Source organism: Hemitrygon akajei, chromosome 19 (assembly GCF_048418815.1).
Source record: "Hemitrygon akajei chromosome 19, sHemAka1.3, whole genome shotgun sequence".
Classification (NCBI taxonomy): Eukaryota; Metazoa; Chordata; class Chondrichthyes; order Myliobatiformes; family Dasyatidae; genus Hemitrygon; species Hemitrygon akajei.
In genome coordinates, this window is record NC_133142.1 from 57,698,625 (window position 1) to 57,726,073 (window position 27,449).

Genomic DNA, 27,449 nt, shown 5'->3' on the forward strand with positions numbered 1-27,449 from the left:
TGCTTGCTTGGTGGGTGGGGGGTGCTGATGTTTTTTCTTGCTGAAGTAAGTGGGTGTGGGAGGGTCATTGCTTTGCTGCTGCTTGTGCGTGGGAGGGGGAGTGGGGGGACTTCGAGGTTCTAGCATTTTTACTGTCACTCATTCTTTGGGGCACTCTTCTGTTTTCGGGGATGTCTGTGAAGAACAAGAGGTTCAGGTTGTATATTGTACACATTCTGATATTAAATGGAACTATTAAACTGTTATCATGTATTGCATTGTACTGCTGCCACAAAGTTAACAATTTTCACAACATATGCCAGTGATATTAAACCTGATTCAGTCCAGACAAGTAAAACTTCTCTCCAAAGATGCTCCCTGACCTGCTGAGTTCCTCCAGCATTTAGCATGTTGGACAAGAATTTGTGAAGTGTGGGTGAATTTACAAACACAAACATTTTAAATGTGAAAAAACAAATTATTTGGATTTATTTAAAGAACTAATAATAATATTCAAGCTCACAAATACAATATTGTACACATTCTGATACATTTCCATCTTTACTCTGAATCCAACCATAATTTCAAAACTTTTCTTTAATGTTGTAACAAGCATTCACGGGTCTGGTGCTGGGAGAAGTTGCCTGCATGGAGCCAATTGAATCAAGATTTATTCGTAATTCGATTTTCATTCCTCCTCTGTTCTCCTGATATGCAGATATCTTTTTGTGTTAGTCAGTTGAGTGGGTTCCTTGTCTTCTGGATCAGCAGGCAGAGAGATGTTGGGCCGCTTCCCATTACCCTGTGATTCCAGCTCAATTTCTTCGAAGGACGAGCTGCTGGCCACCGACTCACTCCAATCACTGTCCTCCATCTCCCCACTGGCTGTGCCAGGTGTGACAGGCAGCATCAGGGAGGTTTCCCTGCTCTCCGTGAAGGCCTCGTATGTCAGCGAGCTGCTGTCGCTAAACGAATCTGCACTTACAGTAAAGAAAAGAGAAAAACTTGAGCAAGTTAAACATCCAGAACATATCAACATCAACAATATGCAGTTTACAGCCTCTTTCCCCAGGTTACAGTACCACCTGGCAGTGAACTCCTACTGTATCAATCTGCTGGTGTCTGAGGCCTGCCCTGCACCAGACCCTAACAGTGGCCCAGCTGACAGAGCTGCTACCTTAGCCCTCCAGAGACCAGGGCTCGATTCTGTGCTTGGGTGCTGTCTTGGTGGGAATACATTGAGGAAAAAGTTGTGATTTTCCTAATTAAATCATCTTTAGAGAGATTCATAGTTCCTGCATAAGGCTGTCAGTAGTTAGGTGTCTGAAGCTGTTTCATTGCCTCTAGCGAATAGCAGAGCTCTGGTGCGGAGTGGGGGTGTGTTCCTTGTGACCATGTGAGATTTCTCTGGGTGCTCCAGTTCCCACCCACATCCCAAAGAGGTGCGATTTGGTGGGTCAAATGATTACTGTGCTTTGAACTGTTCACGTAGGTAGAATCTGGGGTGAACTGATAAAATGTGTGGGGTTTCAGTGTAGGATTAGTGCAAAGGGTGGTGATGGTTCACATGACTTTGATGGGCCAAAGGGTCTATTCCACGCTCTACCTCTGTGTGACTAACAGTTCCCTGTTGGGGGTTGAGAGAGGTATCTGTCGAGAAAAGGATTGGGTACACAATGGAAGAGTGGTTAGTGCTGCCAGGATTTGCTCAGGTGCTTGATCAGAAGGGATTGCTCTTTTTTATACCTTTCAACACCCCTTTGTCTATCTCTCAGCCATTGGTCTAGATTTTAAAGTTTAGCTTTATTTGCCACACATACATCAAAACATTCAGTGAAATGCACCAATGGCTAACATGGTTCGAGGTTATGCTGAGGGCAGCACACAAGTGTCACTACACTTTTGACACCAACATAGTATTCCCACAACTTACCAACCCTGGAGGAAACTGGAGCACCGGGAGGAAACCCATGCGATCACGAGGAGAACATACAAACCCCTTACAGACAGCAACAGGAATTGAACCTGGACATTTCAACCTGACGCACACAAAATGCTGGAGAAACTCAGCAAGTCAGGCAGCATCTATAGAGGGGAATTAGCATTCAATGTTTTGGGTAAGATGTTTCATCAGTCCTGCCTCCAGATAAGTTACAACATTGGCTTCTATCCAACAGTAAACCAATTTACCAGGATGTTGCCTAGTGTTGGGGGCCTGGGTAACAAAGAGAAGTTGTGCAGACTGGAACTTAGAATGTCAGAGATTGAAGGGTGACCTGACAGAAGTGCATAGTCTTTCTCCCATGGAGACAGTGTCATAAACAAGAGGGCATAGGTTTAGATCAGAGGTGAGATATTTGAAATGGACATCAGTGTCAGCCCTTTCATGCAAAGCATGGTGAGTATTTGGAATAAGCTGCCAGAAATAGTGCTTGTGGTGCGTACATTAGCAACATTTAAAAGCCATGTAGATAAGCACATGGAGAGAAGCAGCTATGGGCCAAATGCAGGCAGATGGGACTAGCTCAGTCAGTATGGACCTGTTTCCGCGCTGTATGACGCTCTCTCATGCTACCTCACTGTGGCCCTTGCAATTTATTTATCTACCTGTACTGCACTCTCTGTAGCTAAAACTCGATAGTTTGCTTTTTGGTTTGGACAGCCTCAATCTACTTACCTTTGGAATCATCTGTATGGATGATATGCAAAACAAAGCTTTGGCTCTATCTTAATACAAGTAAACCAATTACCAATGTTCAGAACTCCTCAGCAAATGAAGCAGGCAACAGGATGTAGACAACATTCAGGCATGAGCTATACCCAGGTAAAACTTGTGCCACAGAAAGACCAGGCAATGAACATCTCTGGCAAGAAAGTGTGACCACCAAATCTTGACATTCAGGGACATTAACATCACCAAATCCCCATCATCAATGTTCATTATTGACTAGAAACAAAACTGGACCAGACACATACCGTAAAAACCATGGCAGAGTACCCTTTGATGAATGATTCTCTCGAAAACAGGCTTTCTACTATCTATATGGCACAAGTCAAGAGTTCAATGGAATACTCTCTTCCACTTGCCTAGATGAAAGCAACTCCAAAAACTCTCAAGTTCAACACATGCACTCTCTCTTGCTCTAGCTCTCTGGAACTCAGCAGGTCAGGCAGCATTTATGGAAATGAATATATAGTCGATGTCTTGGGACATCCTTCATATAGTCCTTCATCAGGACTGGAAAGGAAGTGTGAAGAGGTCACTCCTAAAACAGAGGAGCAATGGTAATTTCTTGCCCCCTTCCCTTCACTCTTTTTCCATTCCCCATTCTGGCTCCTCTCTTAACACTTCTCTTCCCTTTAATTACCCAGCACCTACTTTCTCCTCACTTTCTCCCACGTTCCACTGTCCTCTCCTATAAGATCCCTTCTTCTTCAGCCCTTTACCTTTTCCACCTATCACATCCCAGCTTTTCACTTCAACCTCATCCCCCACCCTCCCTCCTTCACCCTCACCTGTCAGGTTGCACTCCTTCCCCTCCCCCCACCTTTTTATTCTGGCTTCTTCCACCTTCCTTTCCAGTCCTGATAGCTTGAAACATCGACTGTTTATTCCCCTCCAAAGATGCTGCATGACCTTTCAGGATTTTGTATGTGTAGTCCTGGATTTCCAGCACCTGCAAATCTCTCGTGTTTATCGTTTGACTCATAATCACCTACCACCCTTCAAAACAGTAACAGTGACCACCATCTGCATTATGTATGGTCCAGGCATCCATCTAGTCTCCTATAACAGGCACGGTGTCCCACATTCTTGGAAACACATTGCAGGCCTTAAATTCCAGAACTGTACACCCGAAAGCTCTCTGACAGATACACACAGTGGCCACATTATTAGGTACACCTGCTCGTTATTGCAAATGTTTGATCAGCTGATTATGTGGTAGCTATGTAATGCATAAAAAATCATAAGACCTGAGCAGAATTAGGCCATTCAGCCAAACAAATCTGCTCCGCCATTCCATCGTGGCTAATTTATTACCTCTCTCAACCCCATTCTCCTGCCTTCTGCCTGTAACCTTTGTTGCCCTGACTAATCAACAGCCTGTCAAACTCGGCTTTAAATGTACCCATGACTTAGCCTTCACAGCTGTTGGTGGCAATGAATACCACAAATTCAACTCCCCCGGCTAAAGAAATTCCTCCTCATCTCATGCAAATAGATGTCCGTCTAATCTGAGGATCTGCCATCTGATCCCAGACTCCCACTATAGGAAACTTCCTCTTTACATCCACTCTATCTAGACCTTTCAATATTGGATAGGCTTCAGTGAAATACCCCTGTTCTTCTAAATGCCAGCAAATACAGGCCCAGTGACATCAAACGCTCCTCACACATTAACCCTTTCATTGCCAGAACCATTCTCATAAACCTCCTCTGAACCCTCTCTACTGTCAGCACATCTTTTCTTAGATAAGGGACCCAAAACGGCTCTCAGTGCTCCAAGTGTGGTCTAACCAATACCTCAGTATTACATTCTTGCTTTTATATTCTCATCCTCTCAAAATGAATGCTAACACTGCATTTGTCTTCCTTACCTCTGACTCAATTATCCTTCCGGGAATCTTGCACAAGGACTCCCAAATTCATTTGCACCTCTGATTTTTAGATTTTCTCCCCATTTAGAAAATAGCATATGTCCTTACTCCTTCTACCAATATGCATAACTATACTCTTCCGTACATTGTGTTTCATCTGTGGAACACCACTAATCACCAGCATCCAACCAGAAAAGGTCTGCTTTATTCTCACTCTTTGCCTTCTGCCAGTCAGCCAATTTTCTATCCACTTTTCTAACTTTCTTGTAATACCATGGGCTCTTATCGTTAAGCAGCTTAATATGCAAACTTTGTCAAAGGCCTCCTGAAAATACAAGTAAACAACATCCACTGACTCTCCTTTGTCTATCCTACCTATTTCCTTAAAACATTCTTTTTTTTTGTAATTTATTTTTTTATTGACGTTCATCATCAAACAAACATTTCCATAAGATGTATTTCAGACATTGTACATATATATCATATAATCATATATATCACAAATCTCCACAAAGTATTTATCTGAGGTATACACTTATAGAAAAGAGTGAAAAGAAAAAACAAGCAATAGGAAAGAACTATGTACAAGTAGGGAGTGATCTTTTTTTTTACAACAGATTCATTGATTTGTGAGAATAAAATCAGGCCTATGAGGCATTATGTAGTTAAACCAGTTTTCCCCAGTATGAATCAAATTGTTCCAGCTTATGATTAACAGATGCTGTTATCTTCTCCATTTTGTAAATGTCCATTGTAATTTCCATCCATGCATTGAAAATTGGGCTCTCCTGTGATAACCATTTCCTAGTAAGAGTCTTTTTACCAGCCACCAACAGTATATTCATTAAATATTTATCTCTTTTCAACCATTCTTGAGGTATATATCCAAAATATATGGTCTTACTCTCTAACGGTATTTCACATTTAAAGATGTCTTGTAGGGCATTGTGTATCCCACTCCAATAGTTTTTGATAACAGGGCAGTCCCAAAAAATATGATAATGATTTGCATTTTGATTTCCACAATTTTTCCAGCAAACGGGGACGTTACTATCACAATGGGATTTCTGAGAGGGTGTAATAAAATATCTTATCAAGTTTTTCCATCCAAACTCCCTCCATTTCTGTGAACTGGTACACTTCCATTGATACCTCCATATTGTTGTCCATTCACCAGCAATTTGTGTGTGTTGTTTGAATTTCCAGCATCTGCAGATTTCCTCGTGTTTGCTCAGATATAATTATCCCTCCTTCCTTCTCCCATTTTGTTTTAATGTATGAAGTCGAATGTGTTTTAAGATTTGACAACCCCTTATACATGCTTGAAATGATTCTACTACCATTATCTGAAATATATGCTTTTCTAAAGAGCTCTATCAAGCATGTACTTGCCTTGGTTACATTTTTAAACGTCTTATTAACATATTGTCGCATCTGTAAATACCGATAAAAATCTTGTTTTTCTAATAAGTGTTTCTCTTTAAGCATTTCAAAATTGAACAGTGTTCCTTCTTTCATCATGTTGCAAAGAACTGTTATTCCTTTAGCTGTCCAGTCCTTAAATCTAGCATCCAATTTATTTGGTGTAAAATCCAAGTCATATGCACACCATTTAAGAATTGCAATATCTCCCTCTAGATTATATTCTTTTATAGTAGTTTTCCATATTTTAAGAGTCTATTTCACCCATGGGTTATCAATAGTATTTATGTACCTTTGCAGGTTGTTATCAGCTAAAATTGCTTGTATGGGGATGGGAAGTACCTGCTCCTCAATGTTTTTCTATTGAGCGTCATATGAAGGGTTGCACCAATGTATCACAGCTCTCAACTGTGCTGCAAAATAATAATCTCTAAGAGAAGGTAGGCCCCATCCCCCCTTTTCCTTTGCTAATTGCAAAGTTTTGAGACTAAAACTTCTAACAGATTTGGCAGGCAAACTTTCCCTTTGGGAAACCATGCTGACTTTGGTCTATTTTATCATGAGTCTCCAAGTATCCTCTGTCCTCTGGAACCATTCCAGAATTTATTGATTCTTGGAAAGATCACTACTAACGTCTCCGTAATCTCATCATCTACCTCTTTTAGAACACTGGGGTGTAGTCCATCTGGTCCAGATGACTTATCAACCTTCAGACCTTTCAGCTTCCTAAGCACCTTCTCCTTAGTTAATAGCAACTAGTCACTTCTGGCCCTAACACTCTTGAATTTCTGGTATACTACTAGTTCTTCTACAGTGATCACCGATGCAAAATACTTATTACGTTTGTCCGCCATTTCTTTGTCCCCTATTACTTTCTCCACTGTCATTTTCTAGTGGTCTGATATCCACTCTTGTCTCTCTTTTACTCTCTATACATCTGAAAAAGCTTTTTGTATCCTCTTTTATATTATTGGCTAGCTTACCTTCATATTTCATCTTTTCTCTTCTTATGGCTTTTTAGTTGCCTTCTGTTGGTTTTTAAAAGCTTCACAATCCTCTAACATTCCACTCTTTTTTGCTATATTATATGGCCTCTCTTTTGCTTTTATGCTGGCTTTGACTTCCTTTGTCATCCTTCCTTTAGAATGCTTCTTCTTCTTCTTTGTATCTATCCTGCACTTTACAAATTGTTCCCAGAAACTCCAGCTGTTCTGCCAGCATCCCTGCTAAGTGTCCTCTTCTTATCAGCTTTACCAACTCCTCTTTCATATCGCTGTAATTCCCTTTACTCCACTGTAATATTGATACATCTGACTTCAGCTTCACCCTATCAAACTGCTCGTGTCCTCATATCTTGACTCCATTCTATCCCCTTTGTTTCTGTCCCTTCCAACCTGCATCCGCAATACTTCTCCTCACTAACTGTCAATTATCTGGCCCTGACTGCCTCATTTTCATCAAAGATATCCAGTCCCTATGCATTTCTATCCCTCATCAAGAAGGCCTTAAAGCTTGCTGCTTCTTTCTCAATAAAAGAACCAATTAGATCCTCCCATCACCAGAACTGGTCCTCATCCTCAACAATTTTTCCTTCAGCTCCTCCTATTTTCTTCAGATTGGCACCCGCATGGGCCCCAGCTATGCCTGACTTTTCGTTGGCTGCATTGAATAGTCCATGTTCCAAGCCTGATCCAGTAATGCTCCCCAACTCTTCTCGGTTGCATTGATGGCTGCTTTAGTGCTGTTTCACGCACCCATGCTGAGTTAGTCAATTTCATTTCCTTTGCCTCCAACTACCACCTTTAAATGCACTTGGTCCATTTCTGACACCTCTCTCCCTTTCTCAATCGCTCTATCTTCATCTCTGGAGACAAACTGTCGACGGACCTTTTATAAACCTGCTGATTCCCACGGTTATCTTGACTATACCTCTTCCCACACTATCTCCTGTAAACATTTCTCAGTTTTTCTGAGTTCCTTCGTCTCTGCCGCATCTGTTCCCAGGATGAGGCTTTATTTCCACAACATCAGAAACGTCCTCCTCTTTGAAAGAACAGGTTTCTCTTCCTCCACCATTGATGCTGCCCTCACCCGCATCTCCTCCACTTCCCAGACATCCTTGCTCACCCCATCTTCCCAATGGTTTAACTATGATAGAGTTCTTCATATCCTCACCTACCACCTTATGATCTTCTGCATCCAAAACATCATCCTCCACAACTTCCACCATCTCCAAACGGATCTTAACACAAAACATACCTTTACCCCCCCCCCCCATTCCACAGGGATCCCTCTCTGTGTGACTCCCTTGTCCATTCATCCCTCCCCACTATCTCCCACCCAGAGTGCTCCACCTGCTCATTCACCTCCTCTCTCATCTCCATTCAGGACCCCAAACAGTCCTATCAGGTTAGGCACCACTTCACCAACAAATTCACTGGGGTTGTCTATTGTGTCCAGTGCTCCTGATGTGGCCTTCTCTGCATTGCTAGGACCTGTCGTAAATAGAACGACTGCTTCATTCAGCACCCCTGCTCCGTCTGCCAAAGTGCAACTTCTCGGTGGCCAACATTTAAATTCCAATTTCCATTCCCATACGTCGGCCCGAGACCTCCTGTTGTGCCACAATGAGGCCACCCCCAGGGTGGAGGAGCTAGACCTTATATTCCATCTGGGTAGCCTCCAACCTGATGGCATGAAAATCAATTTCTCCTTCCAGTAAAAAAATGTTCCCTCCTCCCTCCCCTCTTTTTCTATTCATCACTCTGGCCTCTTACCTCTTCTCACCTGCCTTCACCTCCCCCTGGGCCCCTTCCTGCTTCCCTTTCTCCTATGGTCCACTCTCCTCTCCTATCAGATTCCTTCCTCTCCAGCCCTTTACCTTTCCTACCTACATAGCTTCACCTATCACCTTTTAACTATCCTCTTTCTCCTCCCCTACCTTTTCATTCTGGCATCTTCTCCCTTCCTTTCTAGTCCTGAAGAAGGGTCTCAGTTGTAACATCAATTGTTTATTCATTTCCATAGACACTGCCCGAGTTCCTCCAACATTTTGTATGAGTAGTTTTATATTAGGATCACTGTCTCCTAAGTGCTCCTTTACCTTAAACTCCCTAATCAAATCTGGTTCATTACACAACACCCAATGCAGAATTGTCTTTTCTCTAGTGGCCACAACCACAAGCTACTCAGCTTGTAGGCATTTTACAAATTCCCTCTCTTGGGATTCGGTACCAACCTTATTTTATAAATCAACCTGCCTATTGATATTCCCCCATGATTCTTGCCCTTTTTACATGTGATCTTTATCTCCCATTGTAATTTGTACCCCACATCCTGGCTGCTTGGAGGCCTGTATATAATTCCAATCAAGGTCTTTTTACCTTAGCAGTTTCTTAACTCCATGCCACGGCTGCGTAGCAGAGTGCCACAGTAGCACAGTGATCAGCACAACACTATCACAGCTTGAGAGTTCAACTCTGGCACCATCTGTAAGTTTTGTATGTTCTCCCTGCATGAGTTTCTTCCAGATCCTCTGGTTTCCTCCCACAGTCCAACTACCTGTCTGTAAGTTAATTGATCATTGTAAATTGTCCTGTGATTAGACTAAGGTTAAATGGGGGGGGAGGGCGGTTTGCTGGGTGGTTGGCTCATTAAGCCAGAAGGGCCTGTGCCATCACTACGCAACTGTGGCATGGAGTTAAGAAACTGCTAAGGTAAAAAGACCTTGATGGGAATTATATTAAACTATCCTTTTCCTTCTCAGATGTGGCTGCACATTTACTATTTTAACTTTCCGATTTTAATTTCCCTACCTCTCCGATTTAAAACAGTCTGCATTCCAAGTGTAATTGTGCTTTATCTCCAATGTTTATTCAGGTCAAAAGACAGCCTCTGCTTCCCATCCTTGGCGAAGATATGAATCCCACTGTTAGAGCAGTCAATCCTCTTGTGCCAGGGATGTAATTACTGCCTGTGATTTTAGTTAGACTGCATAGAAATTAAATAGCAGAATGCTCAGAGGACTTAATTAGTCTTGCAAAGAAGGTGCAATCAATACCGCTGGATAAGGCAAGAGCATAAGCACGTTAATAATGATTAATTATAGGTAATAACTACAGCAGTTAGCATATTAGATGCAGTTTTGAAAGGTCTTACATCAGTAGAAGTAGTATGAGATTTCTATCACATTCTTAATATAAGGTTTGGCATGAGAGGGTGTATTTATTGTCATCAGAATTTTGTTCTTACTAATTTATTTTTGAGATGATGCATTCACGCCAGGTTTCAGTTGAATGCCCTAATCTTAGCTATTTGGGTTAAATATTCTGGTCACTGAGCCTGCCTTTAACATAGACAATCAAGGTGCCATGTACTGCCAATATTTGGCACAGGCACTCGCTCACATAACAGGGAAATCCCAATCAAAGATGCTGTACTGTCCATAGGCGGCAGCTGGGGCAGTCACTTTTACCACGGCCTTTCCTGCTGCTGGATCTCAGACGCACAAAATGATGGACGTATGTAAAGGTCAGTCAGAGCCTAGGGAGTGTTGAGTGAGGCTTTCCACATCACTGGGGCCCAGGACACAAATCTCAAACACCTCTCTGTTTCTGTGCAATCTGAATTCTAGTATTGTCAGTTCATCAGGTATGGTTGTAAAAAGGCATGTTCGGAGGAGGAGTTTAGGAGAGACAATGGCACCTAATGGCTACTCCTTTGCATGCATCTTCGGAAACAGCTCTATTTCTATTTTTCCCTTTCAGGGTTCTTTTGAAGACCCTGACCTAGAGTTACATGCTGACTTTGGTTCTTTGCGGGAATGGGATCCACTCCCGGGGTCTCATGACTGGCCGCTATTCAACATACCTAGCATGAGGCCTAGAGGACAAGTGTGCCTTCAGGATTTCAGGATTTTGTGGCTCTGGAGGAAGGCAGACTCGAGGTCAGTGCCTCCGCAGGAATCTGGTTTGTTGTGGGAGTACACAGAAGATCTCTGGCTGTGTGCCCAGAAACCTGAGTTCTTTGGGCACAGAGCTCAGAAAAAGCGACGCAACAGACTTTTAACATTGTAAATCAGCGAGTTGTTTGTTATGTCTCCCCTCTTGCTGTGAAACGGAGACATCTCTTTTTCCCTTATTAGGGAGAGAGAACCTGTGGTATGTCGAATTACCAGGTGAATGAGTAGTCTTCGGGGTACTGCAAGTCTGTGTCTTTACTGATACTTTGCTGCACGCTTGAGTGCTCAGTGGAGGGAGAGGGGATCTTTGCTTTGCTGCTGCATACGCGTGGGAGGGTGGACTTTGAGGTTCTAATATTTAACTGTCGTTCATTCTTTGGAGCACTCTGTTTTTGTGGATGGCTGCAAAGAAAAAGTATTTCAGTGTGTATACATTTCTCTGGCATTAAATATACTTTGAAGCCTTTTATGTATTGGCCTTCATTAGACAGGGGATTGATTTCAAGAGCCATGAGGTAATGTTAAACCATAAGACATTGGAGCAAAATTAGGCCATTTGGTCAATCAAGTCTGCTCCACCATCCCTTCGTGGCTGATTTATTTCCCAATCAACCTCATTCTCCTGCCTTCTCTCTGTAAACTTTCACGCCCTTACTAATCAAGAACCTATCAACCTCTGCTTTAATAAGACCAATGCTGCAGCTCTATAAAATCCTGGTTGGACCACATTGTGTCCCAGTTCTGGTTGCCTCATTATAGGTAGGGTGTAGAAACTTGAGAAGGTGAAGATAAGATTTACCAGGGTGCTGTCTAGATTAGAGAGCATATCATATGAGGGTACCGCTACCACTTTTCCCTTTGGAGTGAAGGAGGAAGACGGGTGACTTGATAGAAGTGTATATGATAAGAAGCATAGGTCGAGTGGATAACCAGAGACTTTTACCCAGGGTGGAAATGACTAATACGAGATTACACAATTGTAAGGTGATAGGAGGAAAGCATAGAGGGGATGTCAGAGGTTAGCTTTTTACACAGAGCGATGGGTACATGAAATGCCCTGCCAGGGGTGGTGATAGAGGCAGATACATTAGAGACATACAAGAAACTCTTACTTAGGTATATGGATACTAGAAAAATGGAGGGCTACTTAGGAGGGGTGGGTTAGGTTAATCTTACAGTAGATTACAAGTCAACACAATATTGTGGGTTGAAGGACACCATACTGTGGAGTTCGATGTTTTATATTCACTCTTCTGTTTTTAAGAAGCCAGTCAACTCTTCATACTATTCTAACAAGAGATTACAGAGAGTTGTGGATATAACTCAGTCCATCATGAAAACCAGTATGGACTCTTGTTTCTCACTTCTCACTACCATGGAAAAGCAGCCAACATAATCGAATACCTCTCCCTCCTCAGTCATCTCCCCACTCCCATGGGCAAAAGATACAAAAGCCTGAAAGCACATCCCACTGGCTTCTATCCCATTGTTATTAGACTCTTGAATGAACTTCCTGCATTATAAGATGGACTCCTAACCTTACAATCTACTTCGCCATGACCTTGCACCCTGCTCTCTGCCTGCACCACACTTTCTCTTCAACTGTAACATTATATTCTGCATTTTGTTATTGTTTTCCCTTAGTCCACCTCAATGTACTGCTATAGGGAAGTGATCTGTATGGATTGCAGGCAAATCGAATTTTTTCAGTACACCTCAGAACATGAAACAATAATAAACCAATTCTCAATTACCACTTTGTTTTAACAAATTACTAGTTGAACATACAGTGCAGCATTGTTCTTAAGTCTTAACATGTCTGCACTTTCTGCATAACTGTAGCATTTTATTCTGCATTCTGGTATTGGTAACATAGAACATAGCACACAAACAGGCCATTCGGCCCATAATGTTGTGCCAAACCAGCTAGAAAGCAAATCAAAAACACCCAAACAGTAACTCATCCTACCTACACCATGTCCATATCCCTCCATCTTCCTTATATCCATGTGGCTATCCAAACGTCTCTTAAAAGCCTGCAATGTCTTTGCTTCTACCACCTTGCCAATCAGAGCATTTCAGGCCATCACGACTCTCTGAATAAAAACTTATTCCTCACATTCCTCCTTGAACCTATCCCTCTCTCACCTTTAATGCATATTATATTAGACATTTAAACCCCGGAAACAGATACCCTCTGTCCACTCTACCTATATACCTCTATCAGATGTCCCCTCAGCCTCTGACCCGCAGAGAAAACAACCCATGTTTATCCAGCCTCTCATGATAGCACGTTCCCTCTAAACCAGGAAGCATCCTGGTGAACCTCTTCTGCACCCTCTCCGAAGCCTCCACATCCTTCCTATAGTGGGGTGTCCATAACTGTATGCAATTACTCCAGAGTGGCCTAATCTTTCTTTATAAAGTTGCAACATAACCTTCTGAATCTTGAACTCAATGCCTTGACTAATAAAACCAAAATACCATATGCCTTCTTAACCACCTGTGTAGCCACTCTCAAGAGGCTATAAATGGATCCCAAGAGCTCTCTGCTCAGCCACTCTGTTCTTGCCCTTAACTGTGTACTGTCTCCTTGCATTTGCTCTACAGAGGTGCAAAACCTTACATTTATCTGGGTTAAACTCCATCTGCCATTGCTCAGCCCACATCTGCAGCTGATCTATATCATTCTGTATTCTTCACCGGTCTTCTAACACTATCCACATCTCCACTGATCTTGGTATCATCCACAAGTTTACTAATCTACCCACCTACATTTTCATTGGTCATTTATGTACGTCACAAGCAGCAGAGGCCTCAGCACAGATCCCTGCAGAACTCCACTAATCACAGACCTCCAGCTTGAATGAGTCCCGTCGACCACTACCCTCTGTCTTCTATGCACAAGCCAGTTCTAAATCCAAACAGCCAATTCATTGCAGATCCCTTGCATCTTAATCTTCTGAATTATCCTCCCATTAGGGACTTCATCAAATGCCTTACTAAAATCCATGTAGATAACACCTACTGCCCTACCCCCATCAATCTCTCTCGTCATCTTGTCAGAAAACTCAATCAAGTTGGTAAGGCATGACCTGCCATGCACAAAGCCATGCTGGCTCTCCCTAATTAGGCCATGGGTTTCCAAATGCTCATATCGTATCCCTAAGAATTTTGTCTAGCAATTTCCTTACAACTGGCATGAGACTCACTGGTCTATAGTTCCCAGGACTTTTCCTGTTCCCTTCTTAAATAAGGGTACTACATAGGCCACTCTGGGACCTCACCAGTGACTAGAGAGGACACAAATATACTGGTCAAGGGCCCAGCAATCTCTTCTCTTGCCTTCTTCAATAACCTGGGATAAATCCCATCAGACCCTGGGGACTTAGCTACCTTAATAGTCATTAGGAGGCCCAACACTTCTTCCTCATCGACTGCTAAAACCCCTAAAATATTTATACTCTCAGTACTGATCTCCTGGTCCTCCATATCCTTTTCCTTGGTAAATACTGAAGCAAGTACCTATTAAGTACCTCACTCATGTTCTCTGCAACCAAGCAAATGTTCCCTCCTTTATCCTCCAGTAGTTCCACTCTCCACCTGGTTATCCTCTTGCTCTTGATATATGTATAGAATGCCTTAGGATTCACCTTAATTCTACTTTACAAGGAGACTTAATGGCCCCTCTTGGCTTTCCTAATTCCCTATAGTTCTTTCCTTGCTTCCTTATATTCCTCATGTGCTTCATTTGATCCTGACTTCCGAAGCTTTACATACTTTTCCTTTTTCTTCTTAAATAAATTCATCACCTCACAGGACATCCAAGATTCTCTTCTCTTTCCATCCCTGTCCTTCTTTCTAACAGGAATATACCATTCCTGCACTCTGTGCAATTGGTCTTTAAACACCCTCCACATGCCTGATGTGTTAATTGGGAACTTCTTTTATCTGGCAAGTCCACATCAGGCATGTGGTGGGTGTTTAATGCCCTTGTAATCTGCCCTACTCCAATTTAAAACTCCCCCACAAGGACCATACCTATCCTTATCTATAGCTGTCCTGAAAGGCAAGGAGTTGTGCTCACTGATCCCTAACTGTTCATCCACTGAAAGGTCAGCCTCATTACCCAACACCAGCCCCTCCTCTTGTTGGACCATCCACATATTGATTTATGAAACCTTCCTGGATACACTTAACAAATTCAGCCCCATCTAAACCCCTTACACTAAGAAGATCCCAGTTCATATTAGGGAAGTTGAAATCCCCCCCCCCCCCCCATGACAACAACCCTATTATTTTTAGACATTTCCTTAATCCGATTACATGTCTGTTCCTCAATAACCCGGTAACCATTAGGGGATCTGTAGTACAATCCCATCAGTGTGATTGTACCCTACCTTTTCCTGAGTTCCACTCAAACGGACTCAGTGCCTGACCCCCTCCATTATGTCTTCTCCAAGTGCAGCTATAATATTGTCCCTGATAGTAGTGCAACTCCAACCCCTCTTTTACCTCCTCCTCTATCTTTCATAAAACTTCAAAAACCTGGTACATTAATCATGCATTCCTGCCCCTCTCTCAACCAAGATTCAGTAATGGCTTCAACATCATAGTTCCATGTACTGATCCATGCTCTAACTTCATTACCCTTACCCATAATACTCCTAGCATTAAAATATACACATATCATACCTGTTATTTCGATTTTGCCTTTCAATACTTGCCCTGACATCGACCTCCTGGTCAGATCCTTCCCTTAATGACCTGGGGCTCCGGTTTCCTGCAAAACTAGTTTACTCTTCTGAGTAGCATCAGCAAACCTCCCACCCAGCCGGTACTGCTCCAGGTCAGGTGCAACCTGTCTTTCTTGCATGGGTCACCCCTTCCACTGATCTGAGAACTTGAAACCCTGTCTTCTGCACCATCTCTGCAGCTACTCATTCATCTGTGCCATCACCCCATTCCTACCTGCACTAGCCCTTGCCATAGGGAGTAATCCGGAGACTGGAGGTTCAGCTCCTTTCCTTACTCTCTGGACTCACTGTGCAGGACCTCTTCCTCTTTTCTGCCCACGTCATTGGTGGCAATGTGCATCACAACCTCTGGCTGTTCCCCTTCCTCTGTGAGAATATCCTGCAGCCACTCCAATGCATCCTGGACCCTAGCACCTGGCAGGCAATACACCATCCTGGTGTCTCTTTTGCAGCCACAGAATCTCCTTTCTGTCCCCATAAATATCGAGTTCCCAATAACGACTGCACTGCCGAGCCTCACTGCTGGCCACACAGCCACAGCCTGGCAGCTGCTGCCGTGGTCTGATGTGGCAACTCCCAGCAGTTTTAAGATAATGCTTTGAGATGAAATAACTGTGAGATAATGATAACTGTGACAATGATGATAATAAGCCAACCTAAAAAAACAATTTAGGGTGAATTATTTAAGGGTGATTGGGGGAGGTAGAGATCTTTTATGCAGAGAGTAGTTGGGTGCATGGATCATGCTGCCAGAGGTGACGGGAGAGGCAGGTACATTAGGGACATTTGAGAAAATAGAGGCACTTGGATGATATAAAACTGGAGGGTATATGGGAGAGAAGGGTTAGATTGATCTTAGAGCAGGTGGAAAGGTCAGCACAATGTTGTGCTGTAACGATTGTTGTTTTATTTTCTGTGGCATTCTTGTTTTAAGAGGTGCATAAAACATCTTTCTGGTAGAGAGATACAGTACAGAAACATGGCACTTCAGCTCACTGACCGCCAACCACTCAGTATACTGATCCTCCATTCTATTCACCCCACATTCACAACTTCCTGCTAGCACTAACCTACACCCAGACCCCTCCCATCCACACAGCTATCCAAATTTCTCTTAAATGCTAAAATCGAACCCACATCCACCATTTCTGCTGGCAGTTTATTTTACACTTGTACTTTCCTCTAAGTCAGGAGTTTCAAACTTTTTTAATGCCATGGTCCCCTACTTTTAACTGAGGGGTCCGTGGACCCCAGGTTCAGAACCTCTGCTCTAAGTGAAGAAGTTCCCACTCGTGTTCCCCTTAAACATTTCACTTTTCACCATTAACCCATGATCTCTAGTTCTAGTCTCACCCAGCCTCAGTGGAGAAAGCCTGTTTGTATTTACGCTATCTATACCCCACATAATTTTGTATACCTCTATCAAATCTCCTCTCATTCTCCTACACTCTGGGCAATAAAATCCTAACCTATTCAACCATTCCCTGTAACTCAGGTCCTCAAGTCCTGGCAACATCCTTGTAAATTTTCTCTGCACTCTTTCAATTTTATTGATATCTTTCTGTAGGTAGGTGACCAGAATTGCAGAGTAAAATCCAAAAAATGCTGGAGATAGCTGATGCATTGAGTAATTCCAGCATTTTCTGACTGTCAGCATCTCCTGTTTGTTTCTTTTCAGCTACCTGGATTAAATCTCCCAACTGGGAGCCAGAGCACAATCCTCTGACTCACAGGTGAGACGCCACCACGGAGGTTCAGCTGTCAACCAGCCGAGACTCGTGCAACCTGATCATAATGTGAAGCATGGCATGTATGGGAGAGGAATGTGGCTGGAATCCTCAGCATCCCTAGGGTGAAATCTAGTGCAGAGTCCCGATGGATGATTCCAACTGGAAAGTTAACAATTCCTTTCCTCCCATGCATACATATTTGACCCGCTGAGTTTCTCCGACTGAGAAACTTGATGGTTGCCCTTTTTCTCTTGCTACCATCAGGGAAAAGGTACAGGAACCTGAAGACACATTTTAGGAATAGTGTATTCCATTCCACCATCGTATTTCTGAACAAACAATGAAATGCATGAACACTACCCGTCTTTTTTGTTCTCTTTCTTGCACATATATATTTATATTTCTTAGTATAATTTATAATAGATTTCATGTATTGCACTGTACTGCTGCTAAAAAGCAATAAATTTCATGACATATGTTAGAATAATAAACCTGAATCTGATTCTGTGATTCCAGCATCTGCAGTGTCTGGCCTCTCTGCTGTACACTGATGACTGCTGGAGTGTTGGGCGAAGACACTGAGCAGCCCCTCACCAATGGCGTAGGTAGGAAAGATGAGGATGTCTTGAAGAGAGATTTTAGGAAGCTGGGTAGAAAGCTGAAAAGCAGGACCTTCAGGGTAGTAATCTCTGGATTGGTGCCTAAGCCAGTGATTTGGAGATGAATGGAATTCTGAGGAACTGGTGCAGGGACAGGGCTTCAGATTTCTGGATCATTGGGATCTCTTCTGGGGAAGGTATGACCTGTACAAAAGCGATATGTTGCACCTGAGCCCGGGCGGTGGGGGGCAAAATCCATGAGGGCAGGTTTGCTAGAATTGTTCAGGAGGGTTTAAACTCATTTGGCAGGGGAATGGGATCTGGAGTGATAGGGCTGAGGATGGTGTAGTTGGTTTACAAACAGAGGCAGTGTGTGGTGAGCCTGCTAGCAAGGAGAGGCTGATGATAACTGCAGTCAATGGGATTAGTCACAATGTAAGAGGGAGGAAAAATTGAAAAGGGTGATGAATACAGGACTGAAGGTGTTACAGTATATTCGAATGCGCACAGTATATGGAATAAGGTAGATGAACAGTTACACATTGCCACGTATGATGTTGTGGCCATCACTGAATAGTGGCTGAAGGAAGATTATAGCTGGGAGTTTAACATCCATGGATACACATTATATCAAAAGTACAGGCTGCTAGGCCAAGGGTGTGAGGTGACTCTGTTGGTAAAAAACGAAATCAAATTATTAGAAAGAGGTGATGTAGTGTCAGTAATCATTGTGGATAGAGCTGCATGGGTAAAAAGAAACTGATGGGAGTTATATAATAAGACCCCCCAAAACAGTGGTAAGTATGTGGTCTCCAAGGGGATAGAAAATACATGTCAAAAGGGCAATGTTACAATAGTCATGGGGGATTTCAGTATGCAGGTGGATTAGAGAAATCAGTTTGGTGTAGGATCCCAAGAGGGGGAATTTGTAAAATGGCTTTTTAGATCCACTGGGAGATCAGCCATTCTGGATTGGGTGGTGTGCAATGAACCAGAATTAATTAGAGTGCTTAAAGTAAGGGAACCCTTTGGAGCCAGTGATCATAATATGATAGAATTCGCCCTGCAATTTGAGAAAGAGAAGCTAAAATTTATTGTATTAGTTTGCAGTGGAGTAAAGGGAATTACAGAGGCATGAGAGATGAGCCGGCCAAAATTGATTGGAAGGGAATACTAACAACTGAAATTTCTGGGAGCAATTCAAATGGCACAGTATTCTAAAGGTAGGATGATGCAATGGTGGCTGACAAGGGAAATCGAAGGCAACATTAAAGCCGAAGAGAGCACATATAATAGAGCAAAAATTAGTGGGAAGCTTTTAAAAACTAACATAAGGTAACTAAAAAAGTCATAAAGAAGGAAATGATGGAATATGAAGGTAAACAAGCTAATAATATTAAAGGGGAGACAAAAAAGTTTCTTCAGATATATGAAGTGTAAAAGAGAGGCGAGAGTAGATGTCAGACAGCTGGAAAGTGATGCTAGAGAGGTAGTAATGGGGGATAAGGAAATGACAGATGAATTGAATAAGTATCTTGCATCAGTCTTTACTGTGGAAGACCCTAGCAGTATGCCAGAAGTTCGAGAGCGTCAGGGGGCTCGGCCGAAGGTTCTTGGGAAACGGAAAGATCTGAAGGTAGTTAAGTCACCTGGACCAGATGGTTTACATCCCAGGGTTCTGAAAGAGGTGGCTGGAAGGATTGTGGAGGCATTAGGAATGATCTTTCTATAATCAATGGATTCTGGCATGGTTGCAGAGGGCTGTAAAACTGCCAGTGTCACTCCACTCTTCAAGAAGGAAGCGAGGCAGAAGAAAGGAAATTATAGGCCAGTTATCCTGGCTTCAGTGGTTGGGAAGTGGTTGTTAAGGATGAGGTTTTGGGGTACTTGGAGGCACATGATAAAATAGGCCATAGTCAGCATGGTCTCCTTAAGGGAAAATCTGTTGGAATTCTTTGAAGAAATAACAGGCAGGATAGACATAGGAGAATTGGTGGATGTTGTGTACTTGGATTTTCAGAAGGCCTTTGACAGGGTTCTACACATGAGGCTCTAAGCAAGGTAAGAGCCCATGGCATTACAGGAAATATACAAGCATGGACATGGATAGAGCATTGGCTGATTGCAGGAGACAGAGTGGGAATAAAGGGAGCCTTTTCTGTCCGGCTGCCAATGACTAGTGGTGTTCCACAGTGATCTGTATTGGGATCGCTTCTTTTCATGTTATATGTCAATGATTTGGATGATGGAATTAAAGACTTTGTGGCCAAGTTTGCAGACCATACAAAGATAGATGGAGGGCAGGTAGTGTTGAGGAGGGTGAGAGGCTGCAGAAAGACTTCGACAGATTAGGAGAATGGGCAAGGTAGTGGCAGATGGAATACAGTGTCAGGAAGTGTATGGTCATGTACTTTGGTAGAAGAAATAAAAGCACAGACTATTTTCTAAATGGAGAGAAAGTTCAAACATCTGAGGTGCTAAGGGACTTGGGAGTGCTTGTGCAGAATTCCCTAAAGGTTAATTTGCAGATTGAATTGGTGGTGAGGAAGGCAACTGCGGTGTTAGCATTCATTTTGGGAGGACTAGAATATAAAAACAAGGATGTAATGTTGAGGCTTTATGAGTCATTGGTGAGCAATTCTGGGCCCCTTATCTTAGAAAGGATGTGCTGACTTTGGAGAAAGTTCAAAGGAGGTTCACGAAAATTATTCTGGGATCGAAAGCCTTTTCATATGAGGAGAGTTTGATGGCTCTGGCCATGTATTCACTGGCACTCAGAAGAATGAGGAGTGACCTCACTGAAGCCTATCGAATTTTGAAAAGCCTCGAAAGAGTGGATGTGGAGAGGATGTTTCCTATGGTGGGAGAGTCTAAGACCAGAGGACACATCCTCAGAATAGAGGGGCATCCATTTAGAACGGAGATGAGGAGGAATTACCCTAGCCTGAAACTGGTAGATCTGTGGAATTCATTGCCATAGGCATCTGTGGAGGACAAGTCATTGGGTATACTGTATGTATGGCGGAAGTTGATAGATTCATGATTAGTCAGAGCATTAAGGGATACAGGGAGAAGGCAGGAGACTGGGGCTGAGAGGAAAATTGGATCAGCCATGATGAAATGGCAGAGGAGACTCAATGGCCAAATGGCCCATTCCTGCTCCTATATCTTATGGTCTTATATACTGGGGCATTTAAGAAACTTAATAAGCACATGGATGATACTAAAAAAAGGAGGGCTATGTAGAAGGAAAGAGAGTGGGTTAAAAGGTCGGCAAAACATCACTGGCCAAAGGGCCTGTACTGTGCTGTAATGTGTTAATGAACTTCCCAGTTTGAAGAAGTCTCTGATGAACTACCACCAATGTACCACCTGTGGAACCAAAGGAGCTTTACCACTGTTACAATACCATCAGGTAGGCTTACCCATGCCATCCCACATCCACACTTCGGCTAGTCCAATCAGCTGGCTGTACTTCTACTTCTGTCACCAGGCTGAGACTGAAGACTGCAGCACCTGTGCTAAGGACCATACAGGTGTGGTTACGGGAGGCAAAGGAGGGCTTGCAGGACTGTTTTGAATCAGTGGACTGGACAATATTCAGGGAGCCATTTTCAAATCTGAATGAATATGCCACTGTTGTAACCAACTTCATCAAGACCTATGTGGATGATGTGTGCCTCCAAGAACATACGGGGCATACCCAAACCAAAAGCTTTGGATGAACCAAGAGATCCGTGGCATACAAGACTGATGATCCATAACTGTGTAAGAAGTCCAGGTAAGATCTACCAACGGCTATATTAAGAAAGAAGAAACCATTCTGATTGAAGTTAGAGAGAATTCAATATGCATCAGCTCTGGCAGTGTTTGCAGGATATTACTTCCTGCTGAGTGAAATATAACATTATGAATGGCTGTGATGCTTCACTTCCAGATGAGTTCAATGTCTTTAGTGCATGCTCTGTAAGGGAGAATAAAACTACACCTGTGCAAATACCTGCAGCATCTGGTGACCCTGTGACTGCTGTCCCAGAGGCTGACGTCAGAACATCTTTCAAGAGGATGAACCCTTTCAAGTCATAAGGCACAGATGGTGTACCTGATAGGGCACTGAAAACCTGTGCCAACGAACTAGTAGGAGTGTTCAAGGACATCTTCAATTCTCATTACTGCAGTCAGTGAAGCAGTCAACCTGCTTCAAAAAGAAGACATGAAGAGCAGGGCGAGCTGCCTCAAAGACTATTGCTCAATTGTATTCACATCTACTGTGATGAAGTGCTTTGAGAGATTGGTCATGGCCATAATTTGCTCCTACCTAAAGAAGGGCCTGGACCGGTTGTAATTTTTCTATTACCGCAATAGGTCTACAGCAGGTGCAATTTCACTGGCTCTCCACTTCGCCTTAGATCACCTGGACGATAGCAATAACTATATCAGGTTTTTGTTTATTGATTATAGCTCAGCATTTAACATCAGTATTAATCACCAAGCTTCAAAACCTGGGCCACTGGACCTCCCTCAGCAACTGGATCCTTGACTTCCACATCAGGAGACCACAGTCAGTATGGATTGGAAATAACATCTCTGCCTCACTAACAATCAACACTGGTTCAAGTCAAAGATGATTACTTAGCCTACTGCTCTACCCTCTCTCTACATCCATGACTGTGGGCAAGGGAGAGCTCAAATGCCATATATAAATTTGCTGATGACACAACTATAGTTGGCAGAATTTTAGATGGTGACTTGGAGGCATACAGGTGTGAGAGTGATCATCTGGTTGACTGGTGTTGCAACAATAACCCTGCACTTAACGTCAGTACAACCAAGGAATTGATTGTGGACTTCAGGAAGGGAACATACAGCAGTCCTCTTTGAAGGATCACCAGTGGAAAGAGTGAGTGGTTTCAAGTCCCTGGGTATCAACATCTATGAAGGTCTGTCCTGGGCCCAACACATTGATGCAATTACAAAGAAGGCTCGGCAGTGGTTATATTTCATTAGGAGTTTGTTGAGGAGATTTGGTATGTCATCAAAGCCTCTAGCAGATTTCTACAGATGTACTGTGGAGAGCATTCTAACTGTTTATATTGCAACCTGGTACAGAGGGGCCTCTGCACAGGATTGGGAAAAGCTGCTAACTCCACCATGGATACCAGCCTCCCCAGCATCACTGACATCTTCAAAAGATGATGCCTCAAAAAGGCAGCATCCACCATTGAGGATCCCCGTCATCCAGGCCATGCCCTTTTCTCATTGCTACTATCAAGGAGTTGGTAATGGAGCCTGAAAACACACACTCAACATGTTAGGAACAGCTTCTTCCCCTCCACCATCAGATTTCTGAACGGTCAATGAATCCCCATACACTACTTCACTATTTTTATTTTTACTCTAATTTTTCTACTTATTTAATTTTTTATACAGTATTGGTGAATATAGTTATTGTAATTTAGATTTTTAATTATGTATTACACTGTACTGTTGCTGTAAAACACCAAATTTCACAACATATGCCAGTGATAAAAACCTGATTCTAATTAAAATTCTGGTTCTGTGCACAGAGTTCTCTCCTATTACCAGGTCTGCCTGTGCATATCTTGGAAATGCTCACATTCTACATTTTTTAACAATGTACTTTGAAAGAGTCTGCGGCAAAGGAAGTGAATGTCGGTAATGAGCCTTCCATTAGACAGAACTGTAGGAGCACACTGCAGGGTTTGGGGCTCCAGTACACGCTCCCTCATACTGATATGCCTCCTCATTAAAGCTGCGTTGCTGGCAGAGAGAAACCTCTGAGACATCAGTCATGCCCTCTCTGACACCTCTTTGTGCCTGTGAATTGTCACATTACAGAAAGATCTGTGGGCAGATCACAGCCACGTTTGAGCAGGATGTTCAGAAGCAGTATCTGACAACCATTTGTGGTTTCTTCAAAACATCACACTGCATTCTGTTCTGTAAAATATTCAGTGCCGGCTTATTGAAATAGCTCCTGGAAAGAGCCGCTTGTTCTTTGAGTAAGTTCAAAGCTTTCCCTTTCATGTTGATGCTAGAGGCAGGGAGGAAATCACTTTTACTGTATTGCATCCTCAGTAACCACAAAATCTAATGATATGCCTCTCCCTGACTGCAGAACTCAGCCAACCCCATCATGGATACTAGCCTCACCTTGATACTAGCATCAAGGACATCTTCAAAAGATGATGCCTCAAAAAGGCGGCATCTATCATTGAGGATCCCCGTCATCCAGGACATGCCCTCTTCTCATTGCTACTATCAAGGAGTTGGTACAGGAGCCTGAAAACACACACTCAACATGTTAGGAAGAGCTACTTCCCCTCCACCATCAGATTTCTGAGGAGGGTCCTCCCTCCTCCTGGACCTCCGGTCATTCTACCTTTTTTCCTTTGTTCCCCTGTTCTCTCATTCAAACCCCTCCTTCACTCTGAGACTCCATCTCTGTACAACTCCCCCTCCCATCCCTCACTTACTCTCAGCCTCTCAAGTGCAGAAAATACAAAAGCAAAGCAGGTACTGCCAGCCTCGAGAATAATCCCACAGGTCCCTTAGTACAATAAGGTGGATTCTTGATTTCATAATCTATCCCATTATGGCCCTTGCACCTTATTGCCTACCTACGCAGTACGTTCTCAGCCACTGTAACACTTCATTCTGCATTCTGACGCTGTTTGACTACCTCAATTTCTGTTGTCACGAAATTATCTGTAAGAACGGCACACAAAACAATGCTTTTCACCATTCCTCAGTAAATTAACAATAAAACAATTTAACAATTTATTGATTTTACCTGAATTTTGTATGTCATGAAAGATTTTCTACAATGTGGAGAGAATTCTACCTGGTATAGAGGCATCGATGAACACGATTGAAGAAATGAGCAGAAGGGTGGAAGCTCACTCAGCAGTCAGCTCCATCATGGGTACTAGTTTCCTCACCAGTGAGGACATCCTAAGTGGATTCCTCAAAAGGGACACATCCATCATTAAGAACTCCCACCACCCAGGACAGGTCCTCTTCCCATTACTAACATCAGGGAGGAGGTATAAGAGTCTGAAAGCACACACTTAACATTCTAGGAACAGCTTCTTCCCCTCTGCCATCAGATTTCTGAACGGACAATGACCCCATGTACACTACTAACTATTATTGCTCTCTTTTTTCATTACTTATTGTAATTTATAGTACATTTATGTATTACACTGTACTGCTGCCACAAAACAACAAATTTCATGACATATGTCACTGATAATCAACCTGATTCTGAACACAGCCCAGAATTTAATACCACATACAAATAGTGTGATTCCGAAATGTGAGTACAGTATCTATTTCGCCTACTAACAAAGGAGGCAGGGCATTCACCACTGATGTCAGAAGTTGTATGACACATGCTTAACACAGCTGGTGCATGTTGGAATATGACTGTGTAATCTTAGACATGTGGCCATATATAGAAAGACAAACCTTAATGGAAGGTAGAGGTTCACTTGAGTAGACTTAAAGGGAAAATTATCAGGAGACGTCTATGGGTCCCTTAAAGTTGCCACACAAATTGATAGGGTGGTCAAGAAGGTGCATGGTGCATTGGCCTTCATTAATCATGGGATGGAGTTCAAGAGCCGTGAAGTAATGTTGCAGCTCTATAAAAACCTGCTTAGACCACACTTGGAATATTGTAGTAACACAGACAAATGTTTGTAATATTGTGTTCAGTTTATTATATGAAGGATATGGAAGCTTGAGAGAAGGTGCAGAGGAGATTTACCAAGTTGCTGCCTGGATTAGAGAGCATGTCTTATGAGGATAGGTTGAGTGAGCTAGGACATTCTCTCTAGAGTGCAGAAGGAAGAGAGGTGACTTGATAGAGGTGTACAAGAGGCATAGATTGAGTGGACAGCCAGAGTCTTTTTTCCAGAGAGAAAGTGGCTAATATGAGGAGGCATCATTTTAGGGTGACTGGAGGAAAGTATGTTGGGGGGAACTGTCAGAGGTAGTTCTTCAAACAAAGAGAGTTGAGTGCTGGTGGTGGTAGAGGCAGATACATTAGGGGCATTTAAGAAACTCATAGATAGGCTTATGGGTGATAGAAAAATGGAGAGTTATGTAGGGGAGCAAGGGTTAGATTAATCAGAGTAGGTTAAAAGGTTGTTGCAACATTATAGGTCAAAGGGCCTGTACTGTGCTACAGTGAAATGTTCTATGTTCTTTCTGCAGTGTTGTTGTAAAGTCCACTACAGATGACAATAGTGGATCAAATTTCTTAGCATTTAGGAAGTAAGATTCAGGTTGCCTGACATTTTTGGGAATCCCTCCCTCCAGCCACACTCACACTAAAGTGCTGAGTCCAGCAGAGCTACTATGATGTCCAATCCAACGCTGGTGGTTTGTTAGTCTCAAACAAGGTAGTTAATCTACTCCACCATCTCCAGAAAAGATTCTCACTATTTTAAGACTGCCATTGTTGATGGAATATCACATGATTTGTCAAATTATGTGCGCAATGATGCAAAAGGCTTTTGAGGCACACCAAAATAAATCTCCAACAACATCAGACGGGGTTATTCAGCCTAGTGGTCCCACCTGCAAAATAAAAGATCTCCCATTAAAGACGGAGATGAAGAGGAATTACTTCTTTCAGAGAGGTGTAACTGTTCGCTACACCAGAGAGCTGTTGAGGCAGTGTCTGTGAATTCATCTGAGGCAGAAACTGACAGACATCAAATTACCAGCAGGTTCAATAGCACAAGGAGAGAGTAGGAAAGGGGTCTGAGTACAATACTGGATCAGCTTTGATGTTACTGACTGATGGAGCAGCTCAGGATCTTGCTGGGCTGGTCTCTGTGAATCCACTGGGATAGTGGAAGGATGAATATCTGTGTGTCAGAGTCTGAGTCTGAAACTATGCCCACTGGCTAAAAAAGATGAACTGACTTGGGGTCAGAGGACTATGTGTGTGGAAAGGAGGGAGGAATGGGGCTTGTTTTACTGCTGTTTTATTGCTTATCATGTTCTGTGTTGTTCTGCCCAGCATTGTGGGCATGCTTTGCTGCTGCCAGAATACGTGGTGACACTTGTGGGCTGGCCCCAGCACACACTCGGGTGTGTTGGTTGTTAACGCAGACAATGCAGATCTCTAACACAAGAGATTCTGTAGATGCTAGAAATCCAGAGCAACACACACAAATGCTGGAGGAACTCAGCAGAGCAGGCAGCATCTATGGAAATGAATAAATAGTCAATGTTTGGGGCCTTCTTCAGGACTGGAAAGGAAAGGTTAAGTTGTCAGAATGAAAAGGTTGGAAGGGTGGAAGGAGGGGACTAGTGAGAAGGTGCTATATGAAATCAGATGGGTGGGAAAGTAAAGGGCTGCAGAAGA

At 42.9% G+C, this 27,449-nt stretch overlaps 1 protein-coding gene across 1 annotated transcript in view; it reads right to left on the reverse strand.

Annotated features, from left to right (window-relative positions):
- Positions 1 to 450: 450 nt before the first annotated feature.
- The window catches only part of tex264b (testis expressed 264, ER-phagy receptor b), a 454,741-nt gene continuing 427,742 nt past the window's right edge, over positions 451 to 27,449 (reverse strand). The window contains exon 4 of the mRNA XM_073072587.1: positions 451 to 954. Within this exon, the coding sequence (XP_072928688.1) occupies positions 668 to 954 (287 nt within the window). The 3' untranslated portion in view covers positions 451 to 667. The remainder of the gene's footprint in view (positions 955 to 27,449) is intronic.